Source organism: Halichoerus grypus, chromosome 2 (assembly GCF_964656455.1).
Source record: "Halichoerus grypus chromosome 2, mHalGry1.hap1.1, whole genome shotgun sequence".
NCBI lineage: Eukaryota > Metazoa > Chordata > Mammalia > Carnivora > Phocidae > Halichoerus > Halichoerus grypus.
The window spans coordinates 156,285,060-156,298,784 of NC_135713.1; the positions used below are offsets into that span (position 1 = coordinate 156,285,060).

Below are 13,725 nucleotides of genomic sequence, written 5' to 3' on the forward strand. Positions count from 1 at the left end.
GTTCTAAAAGTAAAATGAGGGGCTCTTGGATGGCTCAGTCCATTAAGCGTCTGACTCGATTTTGGCTCAGGTCATGATCTCATGGGTCTTGAGATCAAGCCCCACGTCGGGCTCCTCATTGAGTGTGGGGCCTGCTTGAGATTCTTTCTTCTCCCTCTGCCCCTCCCCCCTTGCACGAGTGCTCACTCTCTCTAAATAAATAAACAAGTAAATAATCTTAAAAAATAAGAATAAAATGAGAAGAGCTGGGCAAAAATTCTGATGTAAATATAAACAACTACAATCACAGGCAGCCCAACTTACAAACTAACATTTTCTTTTCCAAGTTTTGCAGTTACGACTTCAGCAGAGGAGGACCCAGGAACAGCTGGCTAAACAAGGCATAACACCACGTGAGTAGCTGTGTCTCTTGCTCACCGATCTATTACCAGGGGACCATGCAATTTGGGAGCTGGAAAGCACCTCCAAGGTCATTGAGACTAAGCCTATGGATGGGTCTCCCCCCAAGATCCCCGTAGACTCCGTATCAGCAGAAATCCCAGACCCTGGATGCTTTGCCCCAGATCCTACTCATCTGCAAGGGCTTCCCTTTCATGACATAGGTTGTAGCTAAAATGCCAACCAGTGGGTTTGTTTTTGGAGTAAACACAATTCACTGTGGGCACCCCTCACCCTTCTCTTACTTTTAGGATGTCATCCCTGTTCTTTCCAGAAGCATCAATCACATGTCCATCCTCTTACCTCCTCGGTTTCCATTCTGTTCGGGGTACTTGAGTCCACAATTAATTGAATATTGTCGAGTGCTTCCTTTCTGGAACACCGAGAAACAATGGCTTTCTAGCATCAATGGTATATTGAATTACTGGCCATAATTTGGGTCAAAGAAGAATGATTATCATATCTTTTAGTAGATAGATTTAAAATTTCCTACCAAGTTAGTGATTAAATCTAACTCTTGATTATCCATAGTAACAGAAGGAAGGGTGCCCCGAATGAATGAAGTCGCAGTTCAGACTCCTTTAGGGTCACACTTTTTAACTTTCTTCCCCAACGAAATTTAAAAATCAAAACCCATAATGACTCTAGCAGAAATCTAGATTCGCCATGACCATTACTTCAGAGTCCAGCATGCAACAAGCAGTTTGGCCCAGATCAAATGTCCTGCGGTTAGTAATAATATTGGAGCCCCGTGACCCAAGGTCTAAAATTTTAAGTATAGTCCATGCCCCAGAGCCAGAACAGAACTGAGAATGTTTCAAGTCTTTTCCTTTATAATTCAAAAATAGCTCTTTGTTCATGGCTAAGCCCTCCAAACAGTAAACAGCAGGGGACCTTAATAGTAGAACCACTCAGCCTGCAGTTTTAAAGGCTGTGTACACAGTATGTACAACGGTGATGAGAATCCATAGCATCACGTCTGGGTGGCCTGTTTCATCTCAGCCCATTAGTGGAGGTGCTAAAAACACAGGAGAGAACAAAGGTCTGCTGACTTCCAGTCAGATAAGTACGTTGTCACTCAGAGCTGAGCAGACCAGTCTTTTTCGGAATCCTATTACACACATGTAGAATCTGACCTGATTAAGCATCATCTAGAAGAATTGTTCACTAAGTAGAAGAGTGTAGCTCCACCAGGATCCTCTCAGTGGCCACAGTCTGTGCCCACATCCTCAAATCTATGAGGAGCCCCTCTATTTGGGTAATATTAAAATAATCTATTCCCCCACTGGGGTTTCTTTTCTTTGATTCTGGAAAGGCACGCGGAGTAGAAAGACTCAGTCCCTCTCAGTCAGCCCAGGCTGCTCACAACTGACTTAAAGCTTGACTCGAGTGCCTAAGTACTCTGTACCTGGGTCTTGCTGCTGAGATTTGAATGAGAATAAACTCTTTTTCCCCCCTTTCTTTCTTTTTTTGAGGTTTATGGGGTTAAATCTCTGGGAATCTGTAAAAACACCTAGGGAAGATAGGAATGAACCCTATGATACATTTTAAAATAACACCTCTAAATGCATTTTGTAAATTCAATGTCCGTTTGTGGAGGAGTGTCCAATGGGGATAAGGTATTTTGTTCTCAGGATTTCCAGAATCAAATAGGGTACCTATTAACAAAACCCTACTTGACAGAAATTTTGCATCCTTAGTCCGTTGAACCATTAAGATAATTACTTGGGGGGGGGGGGAAGTCCTATGAGAATGAAAGGATTTTTTTTTCTTTTTAATTCAGCAAATTGATAAAGGTTAATTAAGTGTCATCCATTTTCCCTAGTCTTCATCCAGCTCCTCTCAACTAGGCTTCCTGAGGGTGTAGATTCTGCTGTGGAAAATTATCGACTGCAGCAGGAACACAAAGCATGCCCAGCCCGGACAGACCTCAGCTACTTGGCTCTTCTCAGGAAGTTAGACTCAAGACAAATCTTTCACCTGCTGAGAGGTTGGGGGTGGAGATGGTTAGCCTTGTCAATCCAATCAGAGATTGGCCATCTAAATGCAGTGCAGAGCTCCTCAGGGTTCATGTGTCAAGGCAAGCAATAAGGGGAAGGAAAGAAGAGCCAGCAGATTCAGGGTCCTATCGATTCAATCAAATGCAACAAATTTTGTTATGAACCAGACTATATGGAGGGTAGGGTGCTGGGCCCGTAGAGACAACAATGAGCAAGACAGTCCCTTGAACGGACTCAAGATTTTAGGGGAAGAGGTGATAGGAAACACACAGAAGTATAGTTCAAGGTAGAATTTTTTACATAATTATGAGTACATTTGAAATAACTGCAATCCTTCCCCCCCCTCCCAGATTTTAAAGCTTGTCATAAATTGCTTCAATTGAAAGCTGATGGTCAAGTGAACTATTCACGGTCCCTATGTTATTATTGCTTAGCCTCACTGTTTTTTAACCAGTCCAGAGAAACACCTGCTATCCTTTGGCAGAATTCCTCTTGAGTTTTACATTAGATTAAATCTCAAAGGCGTTGCCACTCCTTTTGTGGAGGAGCTGGGGCTAGAACCTACGGCGGGGTTGGTCCCTGCATAGAGCTCTTTTCTCAAATATTCCAAACGAATCACTTGGACTTTAAAAGCACTTCCTTAGGTTTCCCTCAAGCATTTTGTGGCCAAAAAATTCAGTTGGAATTTGGGGAAATTAAAAATATACATAGGTGGAAATGCCAAGGAAAACCCAATGGTTTTAACAAAATGGCGTCAGGTTTTCCGTCCTCATCTACGCCTCACCGTGACCAAGAGGGAAGGAAAAGTTCTGCTGCTTTAGCCTTGTAGCAGATCTTACTTCACTTGTACATCAAATTGACAATGAAAGTATAAGGTTTCTGTCCCTCCGGATTCTGATAAACTGAACCATGTGTAAATTTCAGTTAACTAGTAGAACTAGTTAACTCCTTCCTTCTTCTTGGACATGTATCCTGCAGGTTTTGAAGTTACTGATGAGTAACAAACAGTCCACCGCAACCAGGGACAAATTCTCCTTCATAACCCCCCTTAATCACTTCTCTTCAGCATTTACTTATTTCCCACTTTTGTCCATTATGGGTCTGGGGTTCTCCCCCTTCGGGTGCTTTGAATGAACATAAAGTCATTGTTCCTTGAATTTAGTCAAGAAGGGCAGAGTTCTGAGGCCAGCACAGAGGCCCCAGAACAACTCTCAATAGTGGAAAGAGGTTTTTCAGACCGGGGAGCATGGGCCCCAGCCAGATTCTAAGATTGTTTTCACATTTATAATACCATTGTAGAATTCACATTGTCAAAATAGTCATGAAATCTCAGTGAAATACCCTCTCGCAATTAGCTCAGAAATACTACTTTAAGAATTTATTGCTTGGACTTGTCTCCAGAATCCCACCTCTGAATCTCTAAATGGAGATTTCAAGTTGCCTCCTCTGCCACCACCAGCCAGGATTCAAAGGGAGCACTTCGCTGCCCCTCCCTTGTGGAGTCAAGGCTGCAAAAGACATCTACATTCTCTGTTTTTCTCATGGCTTTAGGACAGAGCCAGCCTCTTTCCCTGTTGACCTGTGGGGCTTGGATCTGTTCACCATTTCTCATGCAGATTTTTCTCCACTACAATTCTTTTCCTTGGGCATCCCTCTCCTGGGGGGAATCTAAAACAACAGCACTTTTTTTTTTTCCTTTTTTTATTGTTATGTTAATCACCATACATTACATCATTAGTTTTAGATGTAGTGTTCCATGATTCATTGTTTGTGCATAACACCTAGTGCTCCATGCAGAACGTGCCCTCCCTAAAACAACACCACTTTATTCCAACCCCTTGGGAAGCCTCGGTGCAGAAGGATGATCAGCCCTGTGGAGTAGGTGCAATGGATGATCACAGCAATTCAGTGGTGTTTTGACCATCTGCTGTGAGGAAGGCCCTGGGGAACACACAGGAGTCAGACGTGAGTTCTGTTTCAGAGGCTTACCGTCTGGAAGGGGCCCCAGATCCCCCCTGCTTGATTGTTCCGAGTAGTGATATTTTGGACAGCATCACACCACTGCATGGATGTGGGGCTAATCTGTATGAACCCAGGGGAGAGAGAGGAGGAAACAGGTAGCTTATGGTCCTGCAATATGAGAACAAGAGAACTGCACTAGACGGGGGCCCCAGAGAGGCTGCGGCATCTCTAAGGAAACTTCCGGAAAGCCGCCGCCGGCCAGAATGAACCATCCGGGCAGCTTGGGTCCATGATCTGATCAGTGTAAATGAATTGAAAGCTACAACGAGCTGTCTATGAACGGTGCCACCTTATTTGTTTTACAGACTAATCGCAGCCACGGCAAAGCCTTGGTAAACCCCCGAATTCTCTGTGGTACCTCTCCTGAATAGCAGCAAGAATGACCGGGCACACTCCTCTACCCACACCACATGCAGCTTCATGATAGTCTTGAGAAGTCGACTATGCAAAGTCTTTCCTCCTCTCCTCTGTGCATCCATCTGACTTGGCTTCTTCCTCCAGCACCCCAGCACACAACTCTTGGCTGTTTGAGCAGCACACAGCACGAGGGTTTTAATCTGTCTGCCTCCTCCCTCCCTGTCTAACCTCTCAAGTTCAGAGACAAGCCAAGGCACTCTGGATTTCCATGGCGAGCCTGGAAGGTGGGGGCAGGGGGGAGTCCAGAATCCTAAACGTTGTCTTTTCCCCTCCTCCTGTCTTCAGGTTCCTCGCTCCCTAGAAACTAGGAAGCCAGCCATGACATGCATACTTTGGACTCTTCTTAGAAATCCCAAAGTATTCACGTATGTTGCATGAACCCCTCCCAAGTGTGCAGCCAGGTCTGAAAGGTAACAAAGCTACGTTTTTTGGACTCCTGGGACCATCCTTTGGGTACTCAGTAAGCAGTTGATCGCCAGCCTAGGAGAGGATGTCATTTCCAAATCATCGTCAGTTACGCAGAGCATGTACCTCCTCTGCTAGGAAGAGCAGCATTCACGATCTAGTTTGTCTTTCAAAGTGAGACAAACAGAAGACCCGCATTACTAAGCCCGCTGACAGGTGGGAGACTCTCACACGTGTTTGAGGAGACAAAGCAAGGACAGGTAGTTCCCAAATTTTCAGGCACCCAAGATGACTTTCATTATGTCTTCTACCCCCCCACCAAAGAAGCCCACATTCATGAATTATGAATCCATATATCTGTTTTTGATTAATTAATGGCATTTACACTGAACAGCCCGTGATTTTTGGTGAGACAACCATCATGAGAGCATGCCATTATGATCCTAGGCAGCAACAAGGAAAAGGGACCGTTCCATTAGCCTAATCAGCCTTTCTCTGGGCACACGGACCTTCTTCCTTCAGCTCTTTGAAATGCTGAAAATCAGTCCTAGAAATTAATTTCTCTCTTCTAGAACTCCTGGGTTCCGAAGGACCCCAGATCAGGACTCACTGGCCTGGTGGGCTCCAGAACAGTGGTTCTCAAACTTGGGCATCAGAATCGGCAAGGAGGGTATGTTCCAACATAAATCCCCGGGACCCACCCCCCAAGGGTCCGGTTGTGGAGGTCTGGGTGGGGCCTGAGCATTGGCATTTCTGACAAGCTTCCAGGTGAGGCTGAAGATACCGGTCCGGGGGCCACACGTTGAGACCCACTGTTCCAGATGCTGCCCCAGGACACCAGCCCTTTGATTCTGCATTTCTGTCCTTATCTGCAATACTGAAGAAGCTGGGTTCTGTCCTGCAAGCCTGGGAGGGAGCGACCCCTAGAGAGCAGGCAGGCAAGGCCACGGCCCTGCCTCTGTTGCCAGAGCTTCCACCAACAGCAGGCTCCCCCACCACCCTGTGCTGGGGGGTCGGCCCATCCCCTTCACTGATGCCTCCGTGGCCCCAGGGCCCGTGTTCTCCTTTTCCCGGGCTCCTGTCGGAGGCATGAGGTTAGTGTCCAGAGCAGGGGACTGCAAGAGGCCTGTTCTTTCCTTGGGATCTTTTTCTGAGCTTTCGTAAGCAAATGTTTATACACACAGCTGACCCAAATTAGCTGGAGCTGCGGGACCGAAATAGGAATAGGCCGTAACTAAACTCTGAAGCGAGAACACGAATTCCCTTGTGAGAAGTGATTAATCTTCCTCCGGGGGGGAATGAGTTAGATGTGTGGCTGACTGAATTTACAACCATATTTTAATTTGAAATCACATTGACTTATTTTTTTTAATTTAGAAATCCAAATTCCTTTTCCATCTCAAATGTCAACGTCCCCCCAAAAACAAAATTTTGCCATTTGATACTCCCAGGGCTGGCAGCAAGAGGTCCTTTGTGTATTTTCCAAAAAGCCAACTTGGGGGGGGGATACATTATGGCTTTCGCTGGCCCTCAGGGGAGCTGGCTAAAACCCACATTCTCTGGAGTCATGGAAAAAGCAAATGTCAGTCACAGAGCCATGGCAAGATAGTTCTCTGTGGGGTGACCCCAAACCAGTACCCCATGTAACATCCCTTAAGCCGCGAGGAGACTAGCGTGTGGTAAAATGCAGTGTGGGGACCTCTTTGGCTCTCTTCCCAAGTCCTTGCGAAATGGACATAGCATCTCCCACTGTGTCTCTGTGATAGAAGTTTCCAGAAGACCTTTGTGCTCCTGGCTTCAGAGACCTGAACTGTGCAAATCATTTCACAAGTTATTAACACCAAGAAGTGATGAATTAGAGCTCTCCAAGGCTAAGATACAGGAAATGCACTGCTTCGAACAATTAATAAGTTCTGCTAATAGGAACTGGAGAGCCTCACGGGGCAAGAGAATCAGATAAATTCCTCCTAATTCCTAAGCCCGATTAAAACCAATTGGGTTTGGAATGTAAGTGATATTGCAGGATAGATTCATACTAAAAGGATGTGTGAATGCTTTTTAATCACTTTATACAGCCACACAAAGATCATTTCTTTTCTGGAGTATACAAGTGATGAGGCCAGCACCAATATGTAATCCCAAATTAGATGACCACCAGACTGTAGGACATAGGTGAAGACCTATCCCTTCAAATTGTATAGATTCACCAGGGCCCCCTGGACCTCAAGCAGACTTGTAGGCTCTGGTTGCCCGGGGATACGGGAGTTGCTCTCAAAGCACCATCAAGATAAATTGCAACTGTGATCAAATGCAGGAAAAGACAAGCCTCCTTACAAGGCATGGCGACCAGACCCAAATCAGAGAAAATGCACAAGCAGTGCATTAGAACGGCACATTTCTCCAGATGATTTCCCAGAGCTCCTGAGTGGGGACAAATGGAGGGTGTGGCAGGGTAGGCGGGCCATTGGAAATGGCAGATTTTGCAAAGAAGCCCGTTTTAAGAGTAAAAGCAGCAAAGAGAAACATATTCACTCAATGGGAAATATTGATAGTCAAGCAGCATGTTCCATTATTTTTCCTATAAGAAGGGAAGCCCCTTAATCTCTGCTCAAAGTGAGGAGGAGGGTATTCGCCCAGTATATTTGACACAAGGCAGCCAGCTGGGACTATTCGGCAAGCTGCTTTGGTCAACACTCCTTTGTTCCCCCGAGGCAGGAACACTGAGAGGGAGCATGCCTTCCATAGAGAGGCTTCCCAAGCCATGCCCTCCATAGAGAATAAGGTGGTCAACCAGCTGCCTGGACTGCAATGCCATTTGCTTGATGTCCAGCAAGCTCTCTTGAAATCTGTGCTCAAATTTAAAATTTACCTTAAAGACTGAACAAGACTCACCCACTCACACTCACACACACGTAGCCCCAAGCTCCAGTCTGGCTAGAGACCCAATTTTTTAAGCTCGCCAAACCTTGGAAGAATATTTCATTGCCCGCCACTTAGAGGTGGACATCTGCTGCAGTGATATTAGAACCCCGGATCCTGTGGTTCAGCAGCTTGTCCAGCCTTGCAGTTCAGAAAAGTATTCAGTGCAGTTTTGTGAGCTCGGACCAACCTCATCACTCAGAACGCAGAGTTGATTGCTTGTGGCTCTGGATTGATTGTTTCAGGGGCTCAGGAAAGCTCGTGAGAGATGCAGAATGTTGCCCAGCGATGTTCTGCTTCTCTGCTAAGTCAGAAGACGTTCCCCGCCATGGTGGAGAGCAGGAAGAAGAGGGAAGGATGGAGGCAGCATCGGGTCTAGGCTGTTCAGCGTGCTGTGTGCTCTGGCTGACCCATACATGTATCTCCTGGGTGTTAATGTTTTGAACAGCATGCCTTGGAAGAAGTGAAGTTGTCAGAGCACCTAGGCTCTTAGCCCTAACTGTGTGACCCTAGGCAAGTCAGCTGATTTCTGTGGACTCAGTTTCCCCATTCTGTTCAGGGCAGGAGCTCATTTCACCATCTCCAGGGCCCCTTCTGGCCCTCAAAGTCTGATTCTGTGCTTCTCACCCAGCAGCCTTAGTTGCATGTTCCTGTCCAACCCGTCATGGACCTTGTCCCAAGTCCAAGTCCCTTCCTGCAGGCTGGGGCGCCCCTCCCGTGGCCTGCAGCCTCCACCCAGACTTCTGCACTCAGGGGCAGGGCAAAGTGGAAGAGGCGTTAGGCACCCCATCGCCCTTCTCCCTCACTCGGGATCTGTGTCCAGCCTCCCACAGGTCCCCGTGCCTCCTCGGAATGCCCTGTCTCCACACCTGTCTCCCTGTCGCACGTCTGCCTCTACTGTTCCTCCTGTTTTCGGCCTCAATTCCAGCCTCCTCTGTATCTTCTGGCTTCAGGGAAGCTGGTGTCCTCCGGGCCTCTCCTCTTCAATTGCTTGTGGCCTAATAAAGGTGCTCACATCCATCCTATGCACAGCTCAGCAAGCGCACCGGCAAATCCTGTCTTTGCTGCTCAGTGCCCTGAGCCCCCCTCTGCTCACGTCCCTGTCTTTCCGTTGCAGCACTGAAAAATCCAACCGAATTCCATGAGCAAAGAAAACATTTGGATAGTGACAAGGTAATTTTTTTTTTTTTTTTTTTTTTGCAAACTGCCCTATTTCTGAACTTGGACTCCAGGGTATGGATCTCTGAGTGCTCAGGTTTGGCTAAAGCAGGTGGAATTTCTACCACAAACTTGATACACCCCCCCCCCAAACACCCCGCCACACCATAGGGAATCTTATTCCTACGAACCGAAAACTGGAGAAATGCGATTGACCACATTTTGCTTTGAAACTCTTTTTTAGCTTAAGAAAATGTCCCCAGTCTTCCTGATGTTAGGAAGTTCATGGCAACGATGCTGAAGAAGTCAAAGAGATTTTAAAAAGCCTTCCAGCCCTTTCTTACAATCAGATTTTTTAAAAATCCAATGTAATACTAAGCTAAGGCCTGTGAATACAGAGCTGATGGCAGGTACCTAAAGGCAAAAGGCTTCTGGTTTATTTCTCTTTCTGTTTTGTTTGTTTGTTTAGCACTTCGGGGGGGGGCATATATTCTGTACCTTCATAGTAGATCTCTGCAAACTGAACTTATCAATAATAAATACTATTTAGCTGGCATCAGCCCTGTATGAGAAGGAGATGAAAAGGGGGTGCCTTTCTCCCGGGATTTCTTTGTCTACGAGTTCTAGCCCTGCAGCTAGGTTGTGGGTGGAGAGAGGAGCTGGGCTCTGTACCTCTTCACAGTGGCTCCTGAGAGATTTTGGTCCCTGCTACCTGGATAACAAGTGTCTTCTATCAGAACATGAGTGATCTCCTGACCCCTCTCAGGGGTCAAGTAGGAGATCCAGTATAGTGGGATCAAAACCCAGAACTAGATAGAAATCAGGGCCTGAGAGATCTGGGCGTGGCCCTGCCGGAGCCCATATCCGTTCCCACAGACAGCTCCACCATCAAGAAGAAGATGGGACTTGGTAAATCATCTCCGTGTGTCCTTCCCACTCACGGAGCTCCTGAATTTACATTTTCACAGGTCCTAAGAGAGACAGGCAGTGAATTCTTGGAAGAGGGCGTAGGTTGTCATGTTCTACTAGATGGACTCAGGTTTCATTTCATCTCTAACCTTAGTTAGTTTCACGGCCATTTTAAGAGTCCGAGGAATAGAATTGACTGGAGTACAAGCAACTTAGTATTATCAGAGCTTTAGTATTATCAGAGCTTGATTAATATTTTATTAGCACGTACCTGCCTGGCCTTTAAGTGTGTAGCCCTGAAGGGGACCCAAGCTCCTTCCCTCTTTCCTGAATTTTTCCATCCTAAAATTACTAGAGAGGCTTTTGCAAGCATTCCTGCATTAAAATAGAGGAGACCAGAGCGATTTGCAGGTTCTGTTTGTCAAAAGAAGGATTGTTCTCCCCTTTGAGAGAAATCGAGACTCTTTTAAAGTCAAAACGAGGCAGTTCAACCATGTGAGCGGAACATGCTCTGTGTTTGTGCTTGCAGACTGAAGACTCCCTGAAGCACAAGGTCAGAAACAGGCCCGATCGCGCCGACGTGGTTAATATGCACATACTCCAAGGTGAGACCGCACCCAAGCATGACCAAGGATGCCCGCCAATGGTGGGCATGTGCCAGAGTTCTTTTCTCTCTGTGTCCTCTTAATAAATGTCCCCTGCCATTCAGAGTGGTTGTTTGAGTCCCTCTAGGGCCACAGAGTGTTTATAGTCTGATTCTGTGATTTAAAAACCTGGCCAGCTCAGTTGGTGGAGTGCACGACTCTTGATCTCGGGGTTGTGGGTTTGAGTCCCACATTGGGTGCAGAGATTACTTAAAAACAAGATCTTGAAATATATAAATAAAACAAAAAAACCCCAAAACGTAGCCCTAACGATAAATATAAATAGTTAAGAAAGACACCCACCTGTTAAAAACAGTTGACTCAAAGTGGGGCGTTTCTCAATGCTTTCATTGTCTTTCATATACTCTTTTAGCATTTCCCATACTTAGGCTGGACGAGTGTGTAATAATACTACAATCAAAAAAGCATGAGAGGGGCGCCTGGGTGGCTCAGTCAGTTAAGCATCGGACTCTGGATCTCAGCTCAGGTCTTGATCTCAGGGGCTGTGAGTTCAAGCCCTGTGTGGGCTCCATGCTGTGCATGCTGCCTCCTTGAAGAAAAAAAAAAAAAAAGGCATGAGAAATGTTATTTGTTATATCATCACGGTCTTGAATTAAAATAGGCTGTGAACTGCCATGGCCCCCAATTCAATTGCATGACTCTGGTGATTCCCATGGGATCCTCTCTTCTCCCCAACAGAAATTGGGAATTAGTGCCCTAGGGCACCAAGGATCTGCTGGATACAAAATGACCCCTCTTTGCAAAGCTTCTGGGTCTAGTTTTGGAAGCAGCAGCTTAAGACCAAGGGCCGTGGCTGTAAGTGCTGGAGGTGGTCACAGCGAAGGCGGCACGTAAGAGGAGGCTTTGGGCTGGGACCCGAAGAGTAGCCTGCTGGGCTGGTGGTGGGGAGAAGGTAGGAAGCTCACCAGGGGAGGGAACCAAGCAAAGGTACAAAGGTGAACTCGGTAAGACGTGAGAGACAGAAGGGGGAGGACCAGGGTCACTGGAGTGGTCCTTTGGGGATGGAGCATCTCCATTCATGGCATGGCCAGAGGGATAGAGAAGCATCATGTAGGGGGTTTCAAGGGAGGAGTGCTTCTGGGGATTAATTGGTGCATAGGACGAATCAGAAAGATCCTTGAGGCAAGGGACCCAGCAAGAAGCCCTTGCCCTGACCTGACGGGATGTTAGGGGAGGCTTGGGGAGGACCTAGTCTCAGCACATGTATTCTTAGGTTCGGAGTACTGATGTTTTGTCCATCCCGTGTCAGGTGCTTTACAGATACAACTTCTAGATGAGATCTGACCTGTTGCAACCATACCACCTCTCTAGAGCGCCCCCATATGGAGATTTCTAGATCAGCCTCCAGACACGAGGTCTGGGTTAGCGGGTGGATAATAATACAGCGACAGGGCTGGGAGGCTGGTGGGTAAATATCTCCTCTTTTAAAACCGCCGAGTTCAGAGTGAAGCTACAAACTCCGATGGAATCCTAACAGGTCTGCCTTGCAGGAGCAGCTGGTTGGCCAGACTCTCCTCCAAGTTCTCACACAGAAATAAGTCTGGGAGGAATCGGAAGAGGAATATACGGGTGATTCAGGGCTTGGCAGAGACCTTTGTCACCGTCCAAATGATGAGAAACCGCCCATCGGATGAATTCAATTTTTAAAGCCCCCCTGTTTAATTAAGTAACTGTTTCAAAGGGATTTTTTTTTAATTTTACAATTCCCCTTGACATGGGCATCAGTTAGCATCACAACATCACCAAACCTTAAGGAGTCACACTACTGCAAGTAATTATAATAATAGATGGTATTTTCAGCAGGCTCAGCCCGTGCCAGGTAATGTAGAAACAGGATGCACATCCCTACGCTGCAGCTGAGGGTCAGCGAGCAATGTACACCCCGTGGACTGCCTGCCCACAGAATTGCCAAATTGCACTTTTTTTTTTTCCAAGAATCGGCACAAAGCACATTTCTCTAACCCTTCCGTGCCTCTCGATTTGCCTTTATTTGGAAGTGTCTGGTCTTCGCTGCTAATCCATGTGAAATGACCATGATCGCAGTGAAACATTATTAGGGTGGTAGAGAGCACGACACGACACAATGGTGCGCGTGCAAAAGCCAAAAAGCAGAAGCAAAACCAAAGCTGACATCAGAACAGTAGGGCTGATTCTTCCGGTTTCCATCCCTCAGCCTCCACTGCAGAGAGGTCCATCCCAACTGCTCAGATGAAGCTGAAAAGAGCCCGACTCGCAGATGATCTCAATGAAAAGATCGCCCTCCGGCCAGGACCACTGGAGCTGGTGGAGAAGAATATACTCCCCGTGGATTCTGCTGTGAAGGAGGCCATAAAAGGTAGTTAGAACAGGAGTCCTGCCCTGGGTCACTGTCCCAGAGTCCTCTCCATACCCAGAGGTCACTGATTCAAGTGATCTTTTATTTCCCTTAGTAGGGTTCTGGATTTTTTTCTTTTTTTTTAAGTAAAGTCACGTTAATTATTGCTGACATACAGGAAATGTATTAATTTTGCACAATAATTTTTTAACTTTTAAGAGTTTCTTAATAGTTCCGATAGTTTCTCGGTTTATCTTCAATTGCCTAGGTACACCATCATGTCTCCTACAAATAATGAAAATTTGTCTCCCGCTTCATTGTTTTTCTGTGTTGGTGCACTAGCTGATACTTGAAAAGTAACATCAGGGTTTCATTAAAGTATTATCTAATTAGCATCATTTAAAAAATTTATATATAGTATATTCATAACATATAAATTATAATTTTCATGTTTTATTTACAAATTACGTATTTGTGA

General features: G+C 46.2%; 1 protein-coding gene across 1 annotated transcript in view; it reads left to right on the top strand.

Moving 5' to 3' along the window:
- The window catches only part of MYOCD (myocardin), a 96,335-nt gene that overhangs the window by 40,429 nt on the left and 42,181 nt on the right, over positions 1–13,725 (top strand). The window contains exons 2-5 of the mRNA XM_036067692.2: positions 327–392; positions 9,319–9,374; positions 10,798–10,873; positions 13,107–13,268. Coding sequence (XP_035923585.1) covers positions 327–392; positions 9,319–9,374; positions 10,798–10,873; positions 13,107–13,268 — 360 coding nt within the window. The remainder of the gene's footprint in view (positions 1–326; positions 393–9,318; positions 9,375–10,797; positions 10,874–13,106; positions 13,269–13,725) is intronic.